A 13,835-nucleotide genomic window follows, 5' to 3' on the forward strand; every position below is an offset into this window, starting at 1 on the left:
TGACTTACTGAGTTCTCCCCCTAGTATACTCTGCCATGCCCAGACTGCTCATATGGCACACCACGCAAATGCCCAGTGAACCGATGGCCAACAGGGCTGGATATTTACTGATAGGGCCACTCTAGGTGTAATTCAGGTCCTGTAGTGTGTGGCCACTGCCTTGATATGTAATGTGCAGTAGAGCATATGACCTTGAAGTGCCAGGGCTGCTTAGTCATCATCAGTCTTACCATGTCCTTGTTGATGGTAAGTTCTGAGTATGACAACCTCATACTGTATCTTGGATGCCAAAACCCATTAGTTGCCAAGGTAATGTATACCAGTAACATTTAGGGTTTATTTTCTCAGGTTTTGTGCTCCAACACAATTGATTCACCATCAAGATCTTTGAATCACTTCTAGGATCCATGGCAAGAAAAATGAGACACTAGTGTACACATCCGGGGAGACAGGATTCCCACAATATTTTCCAGAGAACGATACCAGTCCTTCCATGCGATTTCTACACACAAGAGGTCCACCTGAGTCACCCTGTAGAGATTAGAGCATCTCATATTAGAGATATAACATATTGTATATAAATGTATTTGCATTTGGTTTGCATTTCTAGGTAAATTGTATGCTTCATACACACCCTGCAGGAGCCCTTAACCTTGCCAGGGGTGGCCGTACACATCATACTGCTGAAAATGCCATTCCAAGACTTTCTGCATGTCTCCTGGCTTATCACTCTGACGTCTGCTTCCATCAGAGCTGGTGGTTTGACTCCCAAATCACTCACGCGACCCCATCCAGCCACTGTGCATGTTGTTCTGGGAGTCAAGGTTGAGGTTTTACATGGAAGTCTGATGGGTCTTACACCTATACTGATAATGGCAGATTCATTCAGCTGCAAGAAAATATGCATAAATTATAGCATGTGACACAACAAAATAAGGAAATCGCTTTAAGACTGAAAAGACAGAAAATCTCTGTTCTTTTACCTGTACACTTTGTGGGTTGGCTTACCAAGAGCTATCCACTTTCTGCTCCATCTGAGAACTGTGAAGGGACAGGGGATGTACTAAGTGGGCAATGCTAGGTTTAAATGGGGCACACCCTGTTTTACCTCAAAGTAGGTGGGAATATAGAAGAACTGGCAGTGGAACAGGTCAAATATCTTTCTCACCACCTAAAGAATAAAGAGCTGCCCCAGAGGGAATGGTAACCAGATGTGATCGAAAGTGTCTACAGGCAGCGGCACAACACAACATTTTTCAGCCCACATACACACACAGGTTGTGTTTAGAGGCCCCCCTCTCCTCAGATTTGTCCTATATGACACATATAGAGTTAATAGACCCTGAGTATAAACTTTCCACATACTATACGTCAGCCAATGATATTGTGACAAACACCTTGTACATGCCTAGGACACACGTGCACCAAGAGCCTATTTTTAATTTTTTGTGCCCTCCATGTTCACCACAGCTCCTGTATGGGGTAAATGTTATGCCTTTGCCTTCAGGGCAAACCTGGAAGCTTCCAAAATATGAATATGCTACACCGCCGTGTTAAAGTGAGTGATCTTTCTTCAAAATACACTAGACACAGGCCATATTGGTGATTTCAAAAACCACAAATAAAGCAAGACAGGGATTAAAAATCGGCCCAGTGCCCTAAATCAGTCAAAGCAAAAGTATATAAGAAGACAATGGTATAAGAAGACAATGGTGAAATCAGATGTGCCACTTCCAGAATGGCTACATTTTAGAGTTGGGTGGGAGTGCAAGAGACTGGCACGAGAGTGTGTAAATATTTAATTTGCAATGATTTTCTATTGAATATAGTGATTTGATTAGGGTAATTTTGAGAGAGAAAATGAATGCTTAGTTTCCCATTTTGGTCTTTATTCTTACAAATTCAATGTCTGGTAAAATTTGTCCTCTCTAGATTTCCTTATGTTTACACATTCATTCTAAGCAAAAGAGCGAGATGTTTCTTCTTTTATTATATGGTATGACAGCAAGTAATATAAATGCAATATAACAAGCTGCATAGTCAAGCTCTCTGAGTACTGGTGAAGAATTGATTCATTTATTACCTTCAGCAGCTGGATATCGTTCACAAAGAAAGTCCTGTTGTACTTTGGGTGTTGAATGGATCTCCGGACACTGAACACCTGAACATATTGTTCTGGAGCATCAAGCTTATGTGCACCAAGTACCACACGGATTGAGTTTACAGACCTGCAACAAAGATACCATTCTACCACTCCTTTAGCTTGTTAGCACAGTGCTGTGTTTTGTGATGTGCAGGGTATTTTGTTTAATGTTTGGTTTTGTCATATGTTGTAGATAATCTTCCAGGGTAGTTTTTTATATAAATGAACAGTGCTTGTGGTGTAGGTTAATTTAAAATTATTATAGAACCACAAATATAGAGTCACAAATATAGAACAGTCATTTTGTACACAGTATGTACAGAGCAAATCAAAGTTTGTTCTAATTTACAACAAGATACACGTAACTGTTAAATGATCGTATTACTTAACCATACCACAACATGCGCTATGAGAATGGCAAAACTACTTAACCACCAATTATATGATATTGGAGTGCACAATAAATGTGATGGCAAACCTGCAAAAACCTTTCCATATAGCCTATTACTTATATATAGGGGCAATATGTTCGTGCAAATGGGTAGTGGTGCATTTGACAATCGTGATAGGACTTGTAAGTGAAATTTGAGCACATTTATTGTGTGTAAATAATGTAGGAATAGCATATGGTGATATCTCAGGGTGTATAATGTGTGAACATTGCAAGGGTTAAACTTGACTTGTGCATGCTCAGTGTGTTTCATGATTTCTTGTAAGAAAGCAAGTTTAGTTTAGTCAGATCTAGTGGAAGGTAAACAAAAAAGGTGTAAAAGGTGTAAAACTACACAGAACGTTGAATAGCTTTTACAGCAAGGTTTTCAATGGTTTGAATGTAGCATTTTTTCTTTGTTTATACCATTAAAGGTAATGATTTTCTTTGTAATTTAGTCAGGACATTGAAATGCTTACTGCTTTTTTTACCACCATTGTTGCATATAATCGACCAAATTATAGTAAGTATACAAATTATTACCGTATATTCCGGCGTATAAGACGACTGGGCGTATAAGACGACCCCCAACTTTTACAGTCCAAATATAGAGTTTGGACTATACTCGCCGTATAAGACTACCCCTCTACCCAGCGTACAACAACCAGCCAATCACGGCAATCGATGTACCTTACCGGTGATTTGCTGGTTGATTTGCTGACATATACATACATGCACTGCCCTTACACACACACACACACATATAATATATATATCTATATATATATATACACATATGCCTGTCCATACATACACATTTATACACTGCCCTCACCACACACCCCTGCCTTTACACACACATGTATATGTATATGTGTATATATATATATATATATATATATATATATATATATATATATATATATATATACACACACACACACACACACACACACCAGTATATATATATATACACACCAGTGTGTGTGTGTGTGTGTATATATATATATATATATATATATATATATATATATATATATATATATATATATATATATATATATATATATATATATATATATATATATATATATTTCTCCCCCCTTTCTCCCTATCTCTTACCTTATCTTCTGTCTTCTTTCTTCCATCCAGTTGTGGGAGCCCGAGGTCTGGCACTTCAGACCTCGGCTTCCCTGCTCTCTAATCACTAGGCGCCGGGACATGACATCATCCCTGCGCTCGGCATTAATAGCCGGCGCCTAGTGATTAGAGAGCAGGGAAGCCGAGGTCTGAAGTGCCAGACCTCGGGAAGCCCGAGGTCTGGCACTTCAGACCTCGGCTTCCCTGCTCCCTCATCACTACGCGCCGGCAATTAAAGCCGGGCGCCGGGACATGACGGCATCCCTGCGCTCGGCCTCAATAGCCGGCGCGTAGTGATTAGAGAGATTGGTGGCTTCGTGGGAACCTCCGGCTTGGTAAGTACCCGGCGTATAAGACGACCCCCCACTTTTAAGAAGATTTTTGGGGGTTAAAAAGTCGTCTTATACGCCGGAATATACGGTATATGTGAGAACAAACACACCCCTGTTACTTGCAATGATCATACATTAGATTAATAAGTATTGGAACACCTGACCATTACACGCAGCAGCATTGCTAGGGGGCTACAGGGGCTGAAGTCCTGAGTCTCCACTTCATAGCCATGAATGGAGACTCTAAGGCTAAAGCATACTTTAGAGTCTACATTTGGGGGTATGCACCCACTGGGGAGATAGATCTCCCTCTAACCGCCCCCAAATGAAAATGCTGAGCGCCAGGTTATGACACCATATATGGGCGCTCAGCACCGGCATTGTACGTAGGGGGTCCGTCCTCGGTGCCACTCATCATGTGATCACGCTCTGTTCCTGCCCCCTATAATTACATGGTTGAGTTTAGTGTGGAAGAACATGACTGGCCTGCACAGAGCCCTGACCTCAACCCCATTTAACACCTTTGGAATGAACTGGATTGGAGATTAGGAGCCAAGCTATCTAGTCCAACATCAGTGCTTGACCTCACAAATGCGCTACTGGATGAATGGGCAAATATTCCTACAGGAACACTCCAAAATCTTATTAAAAGCCTTCCCAGAAGAGTGGAAGCTGTTATACGTCCAACTTCATATTAATGTCTATGTATTTAGATTGCGATGTCATAAAAGTCCATGTTAATTTTATGGTCAGGTGTCCCAATACATTTGTCCAAATAGTGTATCACTTTTTTGAAGACAAATAATAAAATAACTTCACCTGGATTCCATGCAATGTGCTGCAGTAAGCACCCATTTACACTGGATTAGGGCTCCCCCGCAAAAATGACCACCCCTGTCTTGTACAGATGCTATGTAGGGTCTGGAGTGCGGTCTGGACTCACGTCCCCCAACAATTCGATATATTCCTATACAATGCAAATATTCCAATAAGGAGTGCTTAATAATATCAACAATAATACAAACTGTATTATTTCTAACTCCTAAGAATAGGGTTCACTATACAGTTTAGTGCATCCACCATATGTTTAGATTTGGCACGTAGGCTATATAAACAAAAGTATGTGAACACCTAATCGTCACTTGTATGAACTTGATGGACATTGCATTCTAAAACCAAGAATCCACATCTATGAAAACCTCCGCTCCTATGGAAAGGCTTCCCACAAGATTTTGGGGTGTGGGATTTTTTGCCAATTCAGCCAAAAGAGCATTTGGGCGGTCAGGCAAGGGGACGTCTGGCACCTTCTGGCTTGGGGGGGGGCAGGTAAAACCAAGTGACCCCACTTGCCCTCCATTTACATGCACACACTCTCAAACTTACACACTCACCCTTACAAACACACTTACACATAGACATTCATGCTTACAGATATGCATTCCCATAGCTAGCATTCTTCCGGCATCTGCCAAACAGATTCATCCATCTGACTTAAGAAAGTGAATGAATGAGTGAGTAAATGAGTCAATTAATGTGTTTGGGGCAGAGGTGACACAGGCAGATGGTTTAGGGGCAGATATGGCATAGACAGGCTGTTTGGGGGGCAGTGCTGGCACAGACAAGCTGTTTAGGGGCAGAGCTGGCACAGGCTGGCAGTTTATCAGCAGAAATTGCATAGGCATGATGTCTGGGGAGCAAAAATGGCACAGGCAGGCTGTTTTGGGGAACTCAATAATTAGAAGAGGTGTCCACATATTTTTGGTCATGTAGATTTCACCATAATATATATATATATATATATATATATATATACAAATACAGTATCGGTGTGTTAACGTGAAAAGGAAATATGAATTCTTAATGTTGTTTCTAATGGAGCACCACGTGTTGAGCCAATGATACTTAAACGGCAGTATAATAATGGCTGAAATACCATTTGCCCCCATCTGCCCATTGCTCTTCTTCCATGTCACCACTAGATCAATGCAGCACACCTTGGATATATATGCCATGACAAGCCAGAGTCTACCTATCTTGGTAATATCTTCACTCCATACTAATTCCCTCTATGTGATTTAGTTTATTTTCAGGGAAACACAGTTTGCAGCTTTCTCAGTTTTCAAAAAGGACAGGTATATAATGTATGTGCACTCATTTAAAATGGTTGAATTTGAACTCACCTCCAGCCAAGAACACATGAAAAGTGAGTATATACACCAGGTGATACTTAAAAATGTTAGTACACAGAACCTAGAAGACCAAATGGAAAAAGTGTCACAAAACATTTTTTATTAAAAAAAGAAGAGTACTATAATAAACATGATTTAAAGTTGGAGGGTCAAGACTGATGAGTAATGTGAGAAAATGCTACTTTACAGACAAGTTAGTAGATGAAACAAACCTCAGGTGGGAGCAGTAGATTCAAAAGCATTTAGGAACACTTGTGATATACATGTAATCAGGAAAGGCAGATCATATGAGCTAATTAATCTTCTTCTGCCATTACTATTAATGCATTTGCAACATTACATGTCATCATTGTCAGTAGTGAGGTGTTATGGTGTTATAGCTCTTACCAGATTCATAGGCGGTAACATCCTGATGTCACTGAGTTTCCTAACTTAGGTGAGCTGCTGGGGCAGCAAACTGTCCCTTTTCCTGGAGTTGGTTGAGTGCCACTACTAAAAGTAAGTTGTTGGTAGGTGGAAATCTGGCTTTAAGAAAACCCAGTGTACACATATTAATAAACATGCTAACACATGATAAGTAATGAATATTGCATCATAGATCTGTAGTGCTATCATAGTTCTCATATTGTATATTCTCTTACAATAGCTCCAAGATTAACCCCCAACAAAATGCAATCTTTCTACTTAATGATCTGGCTCGTGTTTTTAAAGGTGTTAGGAAGATATACTTGGATAAACGTCTGCATTTATACATACTGATATTCAAGACAAGAAAGAGCTACAAAATATTTACAGTATATATATAATGGTTATATGTCTATATATTGCCTAATGCCAAATAACATATGAAGGTGTTTTCCAATATCCAAAGAGAAACATTTTGTGGCACCAAATAATGTAAATAACATATACATCTGAAAGGCAATATAAGTACTAATTAATTAGGTAATTGTGACAGCTAGGATTATGAGGAAACAAAAGTATGTGAGCTTTTAAAGCACCAAGCTGGACATTCAGAAGAAATGGCAAGTAAATACAGCTTAAAGAAGTACATTGTAATTAAGTAAGATACTTTAATATTTAACAGAAACAGAATACATATATTAAGTCTCTCACCTCAATTGCTGGAACACGCTGTCCAAAGTTTTCACAGTTAACAGGCACCAGTGATTTTTTTTATCCAGGCTGGCTGAAGAATGTAAATGCCAAAAACGTATCTTGGAAACATTGAGCAGTGACTGCAGAGGAAGAACCTGGCATGCATGCGCTATATCAGCTATCAGCTTTTAACAACTTCATCCCTCTGCTGCTTTTTTTCTTTATATCCTTGGCTTCCATGAACTGTGTATGATCAGGCTATGATGAGGTTTTAAAGTAGTTTTCCGAAGTATACAGACTCACTGTACGATACAGTGATAAATGTAACCGAAAAATGCAGAAAGGACACGCACCTTTAACCCCTGAATGACAAAGCCCGTACATGTACAGGCTCAAAATGCATTGTTTTCAATGGGTTTAGGGACCGCCCATTGTCCTTAAGGGGTTAAAAGCATATAAAACCCGATTTTGAGGTGCTGCAGAAATGGGCAACCTGTGTACACACAACAAATCAAGAAATCAGCAAATACTTTTTAAAAGCACTCATCTGAGGCGTAAATACACGCCTTTCATCACACTATATAGCCATATATTGCTTAGCCAACCACTACTGCCTTTTAATCTACTGAGACTCTCATGCAGCTCCCTGCTAAGCAAAAAAATAACGAAAAATTAGATAGAACCCGCAAAAACTGGGGTACTTGGAAATAGCAGCAGCTAAGCAATATATGGCCGTATGGTGTGATGGAATGCCCAATATTTATGCCTCCAATGGGTGTTTTAAATAGTATTTGCTGGCCGTGTGCTGATTTCGTGCTTTGATGGATACAACCAGTTAATTTAAAAATTGTGCCAGAATAAAATATAAAATCACATGTCAGCTTGGGGGGCCTGTGGATATTTCACATATTCGACATATTGCAAAGCCAATAGATGGAGTGTATATTTTGTAGATGGGGTGTATATATTAATGTATAGATTACATACATATAATAATGCCACTTAGTGGTAAACTTGCATGAAGTAAACTGGAAATAAATTAAAAATTAGTTATGTTTTGCAAAGATCTGCAAATATATATCTGGATTTAACAGTTTGATGTTCAACTCAAAGTGACCCTATCTTTTGACTAAATCATGTAGACAAAGAGCCAGTTTTAAAGAGATTTTTCCCCAGAAGTGTAATGATTGTCTCATCCACACATATCCAGTTCATTAAAATGTTTGCCATGCTTTTCGCATGCTAAGTAAACAACAGAATAAAAACATACCCAAATAAAGATATATCAGCTATATAAGCACTGCAGAATATCCCATTGTATATATGGAATACCACGGTGGAATATAAATAAATATATAATGATAATGATAATAATTCTCCATTGGTCTGCAGCAGGACATATAACAGGTTTAATATCAGTTTATGTCTTACCATTTTCTTTGTTGTCTTGCAGTGCCTCTTGTGGCCCAATAAGCAAACTGCAACTATGAAGAAATTGTTTTTACCATTTGTAGTAAAGTGATCTTTCTGTTATTTAACTCAACAAAATGTAATGTGAAAATAATAACAAATCTACTGGTGAGTATATTATATTACAGGTGAAGGACAGGAGCACTCCATTCATCCACATAAGACTTTATAGCAAGAATATGTGCCTATTCAGGGTAGCTTCCAGTTCAGGAATAGGTATTGTAAAAAGTATTGTAATTTCTGCACCAAAGTAACCCCTTAAACAGCAATGACATCACTGTACAGTGTAAAGGAAATCAGGGACTCCATAGCCCCGAATTTCAGTTTGTTTATTGAATAATAAAAGTGACTTTTTGCCACATTCTTATGTTTTTGTTTGTTATGTGGCACTTCAAGGTCTGCTTACGGGTATTCTCTAGGGTAGAAGGGGCATATACACCTTACTGTTCCCAGATTTCTAATGAAACCGAGTGCAAATGGTTCTAGTTACCACATGTGAGTGCAACAATCTGTTATGAAGCTGAATAAACAATACAAAACAATAATCATTATAGCAAAACATGTTATATTCTATGTTACTATGGACACTCCAAATTAAATGGTTTTTTTTGTGGCTATTAAATGTTTGTCTGTGCTACGTCAAAACCAGTGAATGCTTAGGAGGAAGCAATAGGCTAAATACATACCTTCCAAGTGTAAAGAGTTTGGGAACCTTCTGTCCCGTTTTCTTCCTCTTACATCCCTCAGCAGCTGTTTGCTGGGTTTGCTTGTGTCACAATGCTCTAAAGACCCAAAGCTTCCAATAATGTGTACAAAAATAAATTGAACTGTGGGAATATCCTAACTAAATGTTCAATGCAACTATACAAAAAGCCCACATTCTGAAATATTGGGAAGGATGTTTATTACAGGTATATCAGAATAAACCCCATAGTTTTCTATACCTTACGGAAGCCATGTCATGGCCTACCCTTAACTTTGTTCTTTGCATTGCTTTAGCAAACAGAATCCAGGCCAGTTCCTTCCACTTCCATCCACTTCATCTGCCAGATGATATAGAAGTGCAGCAAATTAAGTTGTCCAGTGTTTTGAGGTGGATTACTTCAATTAATAATCTACAACACACCTTTTTCACTGGAGAATCCAGGAATTTAAGAAGTTCCTTCATATTGTAGATAGCACTAGGATCACTTATTTTACTGACTATTCAATAGTGGACCATCTTACACATATGTCTTCATTTTTATTTTATTTGCTGTATTTTAAAGTGGCAGCCTACAAATTGCTCCATGGTATATAACTAAGTGACCTGTTTTTGGAGTGGTGAGATACTATATGGAATTCAGCCAGAGGTTCCAGATCAGGCAGCCTACAGGATGTGTTCAGATTTTTATACTATGGGGAAGCTTCCTGGCCAGCCACAAGTACACATGAAAGACGTCAGACAAAGGAGTTAGTTAAAATAGCAAATTCCATTGTCACAAAATCTTCAATAGGTCCCTTATTTCCTATTTTTTTTAAAACATTTTGTTACTTGCTGATTGTGAATCCTCCTTAGAATATTTCTTATATGCTGAAAGTAGGAAACTCGGACTGCCTTTACTTAATTTTCTTCTCCTTGAATATGCTACATGAAAACACATTTCAAGTTGTTCAACGTAATTGCTTGTAACTAGAATGTTTGTGGCAGATTTGGCCAATTCAATTTGGCAGCAAATAATAATCTTGTTTCCATTGGAATTGATGTCTGTTTAATGTTTTGTTTTTGCCATGAAAATAATATATGTCCACTTCAGTTTCTTTACTTAACATACAATAAAAATATGATTACCATCCCTCTCCATTTTCCAAGAAATATTTTATCACATTCATTAGTCCACTAAAATCTCATTTTCTGTTTCTAATCAGTACAAACATTCATACCCTGGAAGGAAAGTGATGAATGGGTTAAAAGTAAAGCCTATACTATTTTTTACCTTCAAGAACAATACAGTATCTTCAGAAGGCCGGAAACAGTTTGCGGCAATGGGTTGGTTTTATTCTGCCCCTGAAAATGTTCTGTTGATCTAGTTCTTACTACACTCTGTTAGAACGATGACTTAATCTTTCAAATTTAAGTAGCATTTTTGGTATTTCGTCTTGTATATGTTAATATTGCTCTTTAAAGCATAGTAAAATATGTAACAGAAGTTGATTTGCATTTGGCACTTTCTTTGCTTAAATCCCCCAGAAACAGATCTAGAGGTATAAATAACTTCATTACATATTCACTTAATAAAACACATTGCCAATTTACAAGTTATGTTTTCACCATTTTATCAGCGTTATGTTGAACAAAAATGGGGCGAGTGATAGTTGTTTGAATGGTTCACATTATCCAGGTTACTGCTGTGTACACCACTGTCTCTTAAGGGATGCAGCTGCTCCCAGGTTGTCGTTATGTGTATTAAGCTAGGTGCAACTGGTGATCTACGTTAGTTTTGTGCAGGTAATTCATGTAAACTATTTTTTTTAATAAAAGCTATGATTGAGAAAAATATTTCTCTCTCTCTCTCTCTCTCTCTCTCTCATTAGAAGACGAGGGGTATTTTTCAGAGCATTTGCTCTGAAAAAAACCTCGTCTTATAATCGAGCAAATACGGTAGTTCAGTTACCACATTCCTACAATTCTGGAGTTTTGTGCAGATGCACAGTTTCCAGGTTTGTTTAACTGCAAAAAATAATGGCATTTGATATGCCACAGTTATAAGAGATACTAAAAGTAAGAATTGTATCATGTTAGTCATAGAAAGAAATGTGCTAAATATGATACCTTTATTGACTAAATGAATTGCAACAGATTACAAGCTTTCAGGACTACTTAGGTTTTATTTCAAAAGCTTGCAATCTATTGCAATTTAATTAGACAATAAATGTACAAAGTTAGAAGAGGTCAGTGCTCTTGCAAGCTTGCAATCTAGTCAGTGGTGGAGGGGGGAATGAGTTGATAAGGTCCAGATGATCTGTCATCAAATTTGCTGTAAAAAGTGACAGTTTAGTGTTCTTAACACTCACATTAAAGAATAATCCATATTAAACTACATTGTGAGTATACATTATTTATGAAAAAAAACACTTAGTTGACTTAGAAATTGTAGTCATGTTGCTGTAGGTGCCCTACTTCCCCATGATCTGATTTCTTGCCACTGATTGGCTGCTTGAAGGCACAATCGGTGACAGGATAAGGTTTCTACTGAAATCAAAAGGGAGCATTTGCTTCAGATGTGCAAGGGGGGTCTGTACAGACCCCCACCTATTGTAGATATGGAGTATATCATATATATCACATCCAGCTGAACACATATCCTGCAAGCAAGGGAAGAGGAAAATGAAAATGCATATGGGAGAATTCTTGTATCCAGATCACGATATTAGAATTATTCACTGGGATGAGTGATCTACCTCACAAAATCAAGATAACTGTGGATGGTTCCAAGAAATTCAGAGATGAATGTAAAATATGTTTTTTGTACCATTCCACTACAAATGCACTATATTGTTACAGAATTTGTCATAGATTTGTAATTTTCTGCAGTTATTTTAATAAGAAAAAAAAACCTGCAGGCCCACCACGCTACATACTAAATACCGTAGATAGATCCCAGGCCACAAGCATATACAAAATACAGTACAATCTGAACATTCCTGCTTTTCTGAAGCATCCTGAAATTTTGAATCTTGTGCATTTGAGTACGGTAATATAAAAACACACAATTAAATGTCTGCCTTAAATTAAATATAGCCATATGCTTATACCCTACATGTTTAACTCAAATCAAAACAAATCAAAAGAGGAATCCCATCTAGCTAAGGAAAAATAGGATATGTCTATTTCCTGCTTTGGTCTATAAAATGATGACAACTTATTTGTTTTAAATGATCTGCCTCGTATTTTTTACATAGCTTTTCCATTACATCAAATCTAACACTCCCCCATTTTTCCCTTGTTATGCAGCATGTTTCTATGCGAAACACAGAGCCACTTTGCAAAAGCAATTTCAGCTTGATGGCCCATAGGCAAGCAGTTTATTGGCCTGGCTCCCAACTAATGCAGTCTACTAGGGGACAATGCATTGGGAACATTCAAGCACATGTCCCACCAGCCTTTGTCTGAGTGCTCACAGAATTATGTAGGCATGTGAAGTGCCAAGTGAATAATATTTTTCTGATAATTAAGGCTAAAATCCAAGTACATTCCACATAAATATTCTATTGTAGTTTGGAAACTACAGGAATAGGATTGCTTTGATGCCAACAGGAAGTATGTAGACCAGGTTTGCAGTGACCTTGGCTTGGACCATCTCAAATTCACTTCTCACACTTAGCATAGTGTAGACTGTCTTGTTGTCTTTGAAAGGTTTGCATGATTGAATCAACAGCCGAAGGATCTGCAAATATCAGGATATCACACAAATAAACAAAGGTTCAGAATACAATACATAGTGCTACATGATCTGAAAGTCTATGTATAGATTGTTAGGTTTTTTTATTTTTTTGGCTAATATGTAATTGTTAAAGTTATTAACCACATATAGTGATGGATCCACTATTATGTTGTATGAGGTGTTTACTGTGAAAGGTGAAATGCAGTTTAATCAATGAAGGACAACATACCTGGGGCATTGGCACAGTTCTTTCTTTTAGCAACATTTTTGAGCAGAAGAAGTGGATATTGCTATTAATGGGCTGATTATGGCAGAGGGAGTGAGTGTGGCTAAGTTCCATTCCACTTCCTTAAGGGGTGAGAAACACAGGTGTTTGCAGAAATGTTAAACATTTTAACTCCATATCACGTTTCATTATAATTCGTCAAAACGTGTGATTTTATGCTGCCAAAAGAGCTGAAAAGTTGAATTCATATGACACTTTCGATGGTCAGCTCCGCCCCTTGCTACAGGAGAAGCTCACCTTCATAATGTATAGTTATTGTGGATGCTGAAATGTTGAACTCTCTGATGTTATAGGTACATAAAACACGTTAAAATGTAACTAAG

At 37.9% G+C, this 13,835-nt stretch overlaps 1 protein-coding gene across 1 annotated transcript; it reads right to left on the bottom strand.

The window, feature by feature from the left end:
- Positions 1–323: 323 nt before the first annotated feature.
- On the bottom strand, positions 324–6,630 carry PRSS57 (serine protease 57). Its single transcript, XM_053468494.1, has 6 exons — positions 6,622–6,630; positions 6,226–6,295; positions 4,865–5,012; positions 2,084–2,228; positions 635–889; positions 324–531 (listed from the first exon to the last, which is right to left on the bottom strand). Exons 1-6 carry the CDS (start codon positions 6,628–6,630, stop codon positions 379–381), a joined length of 780 nt encoding a protein of 259 aa, XP_053324469.1. The 3' UTR covers positions 324–378.
- Between the last annotated feature and the right edge of the window lie 7,205 nt (positions 6,631–13,835).

The sequence above is a fragment of the Spea bombifrons genome, chromosome 1 (assembly GCF_027358695.1).
Source record: "Spea bombifrons isolate aSpeBom1 chromosome 1, aSpeBom1.2.pri, whole genome shotgun sequence".
NCBI lineage: Eukaryota > Metazoa > Chordata > Amphibia > Anura > Pelobatidae > Spea > Spea bombifrons.

Coding starts and splice junctions, on each gene's coding strand:
- PRSS57 (XM_053468494.1), bottom strand. Junction 2,229..4,864: donor GCACATTGCATGGAATCCAG/GTGAAGTTATTT, acceptor TCTTTGTTGCAG/GTCTGTAAACTCAATCCGTG. Junction 532..634: donor AGGTTAAGGGCTCCTGCAGG/GTGTGTATGAAG, acceptor TAATCTCTACAG/GGTGACTCAGGTGGACCTCT.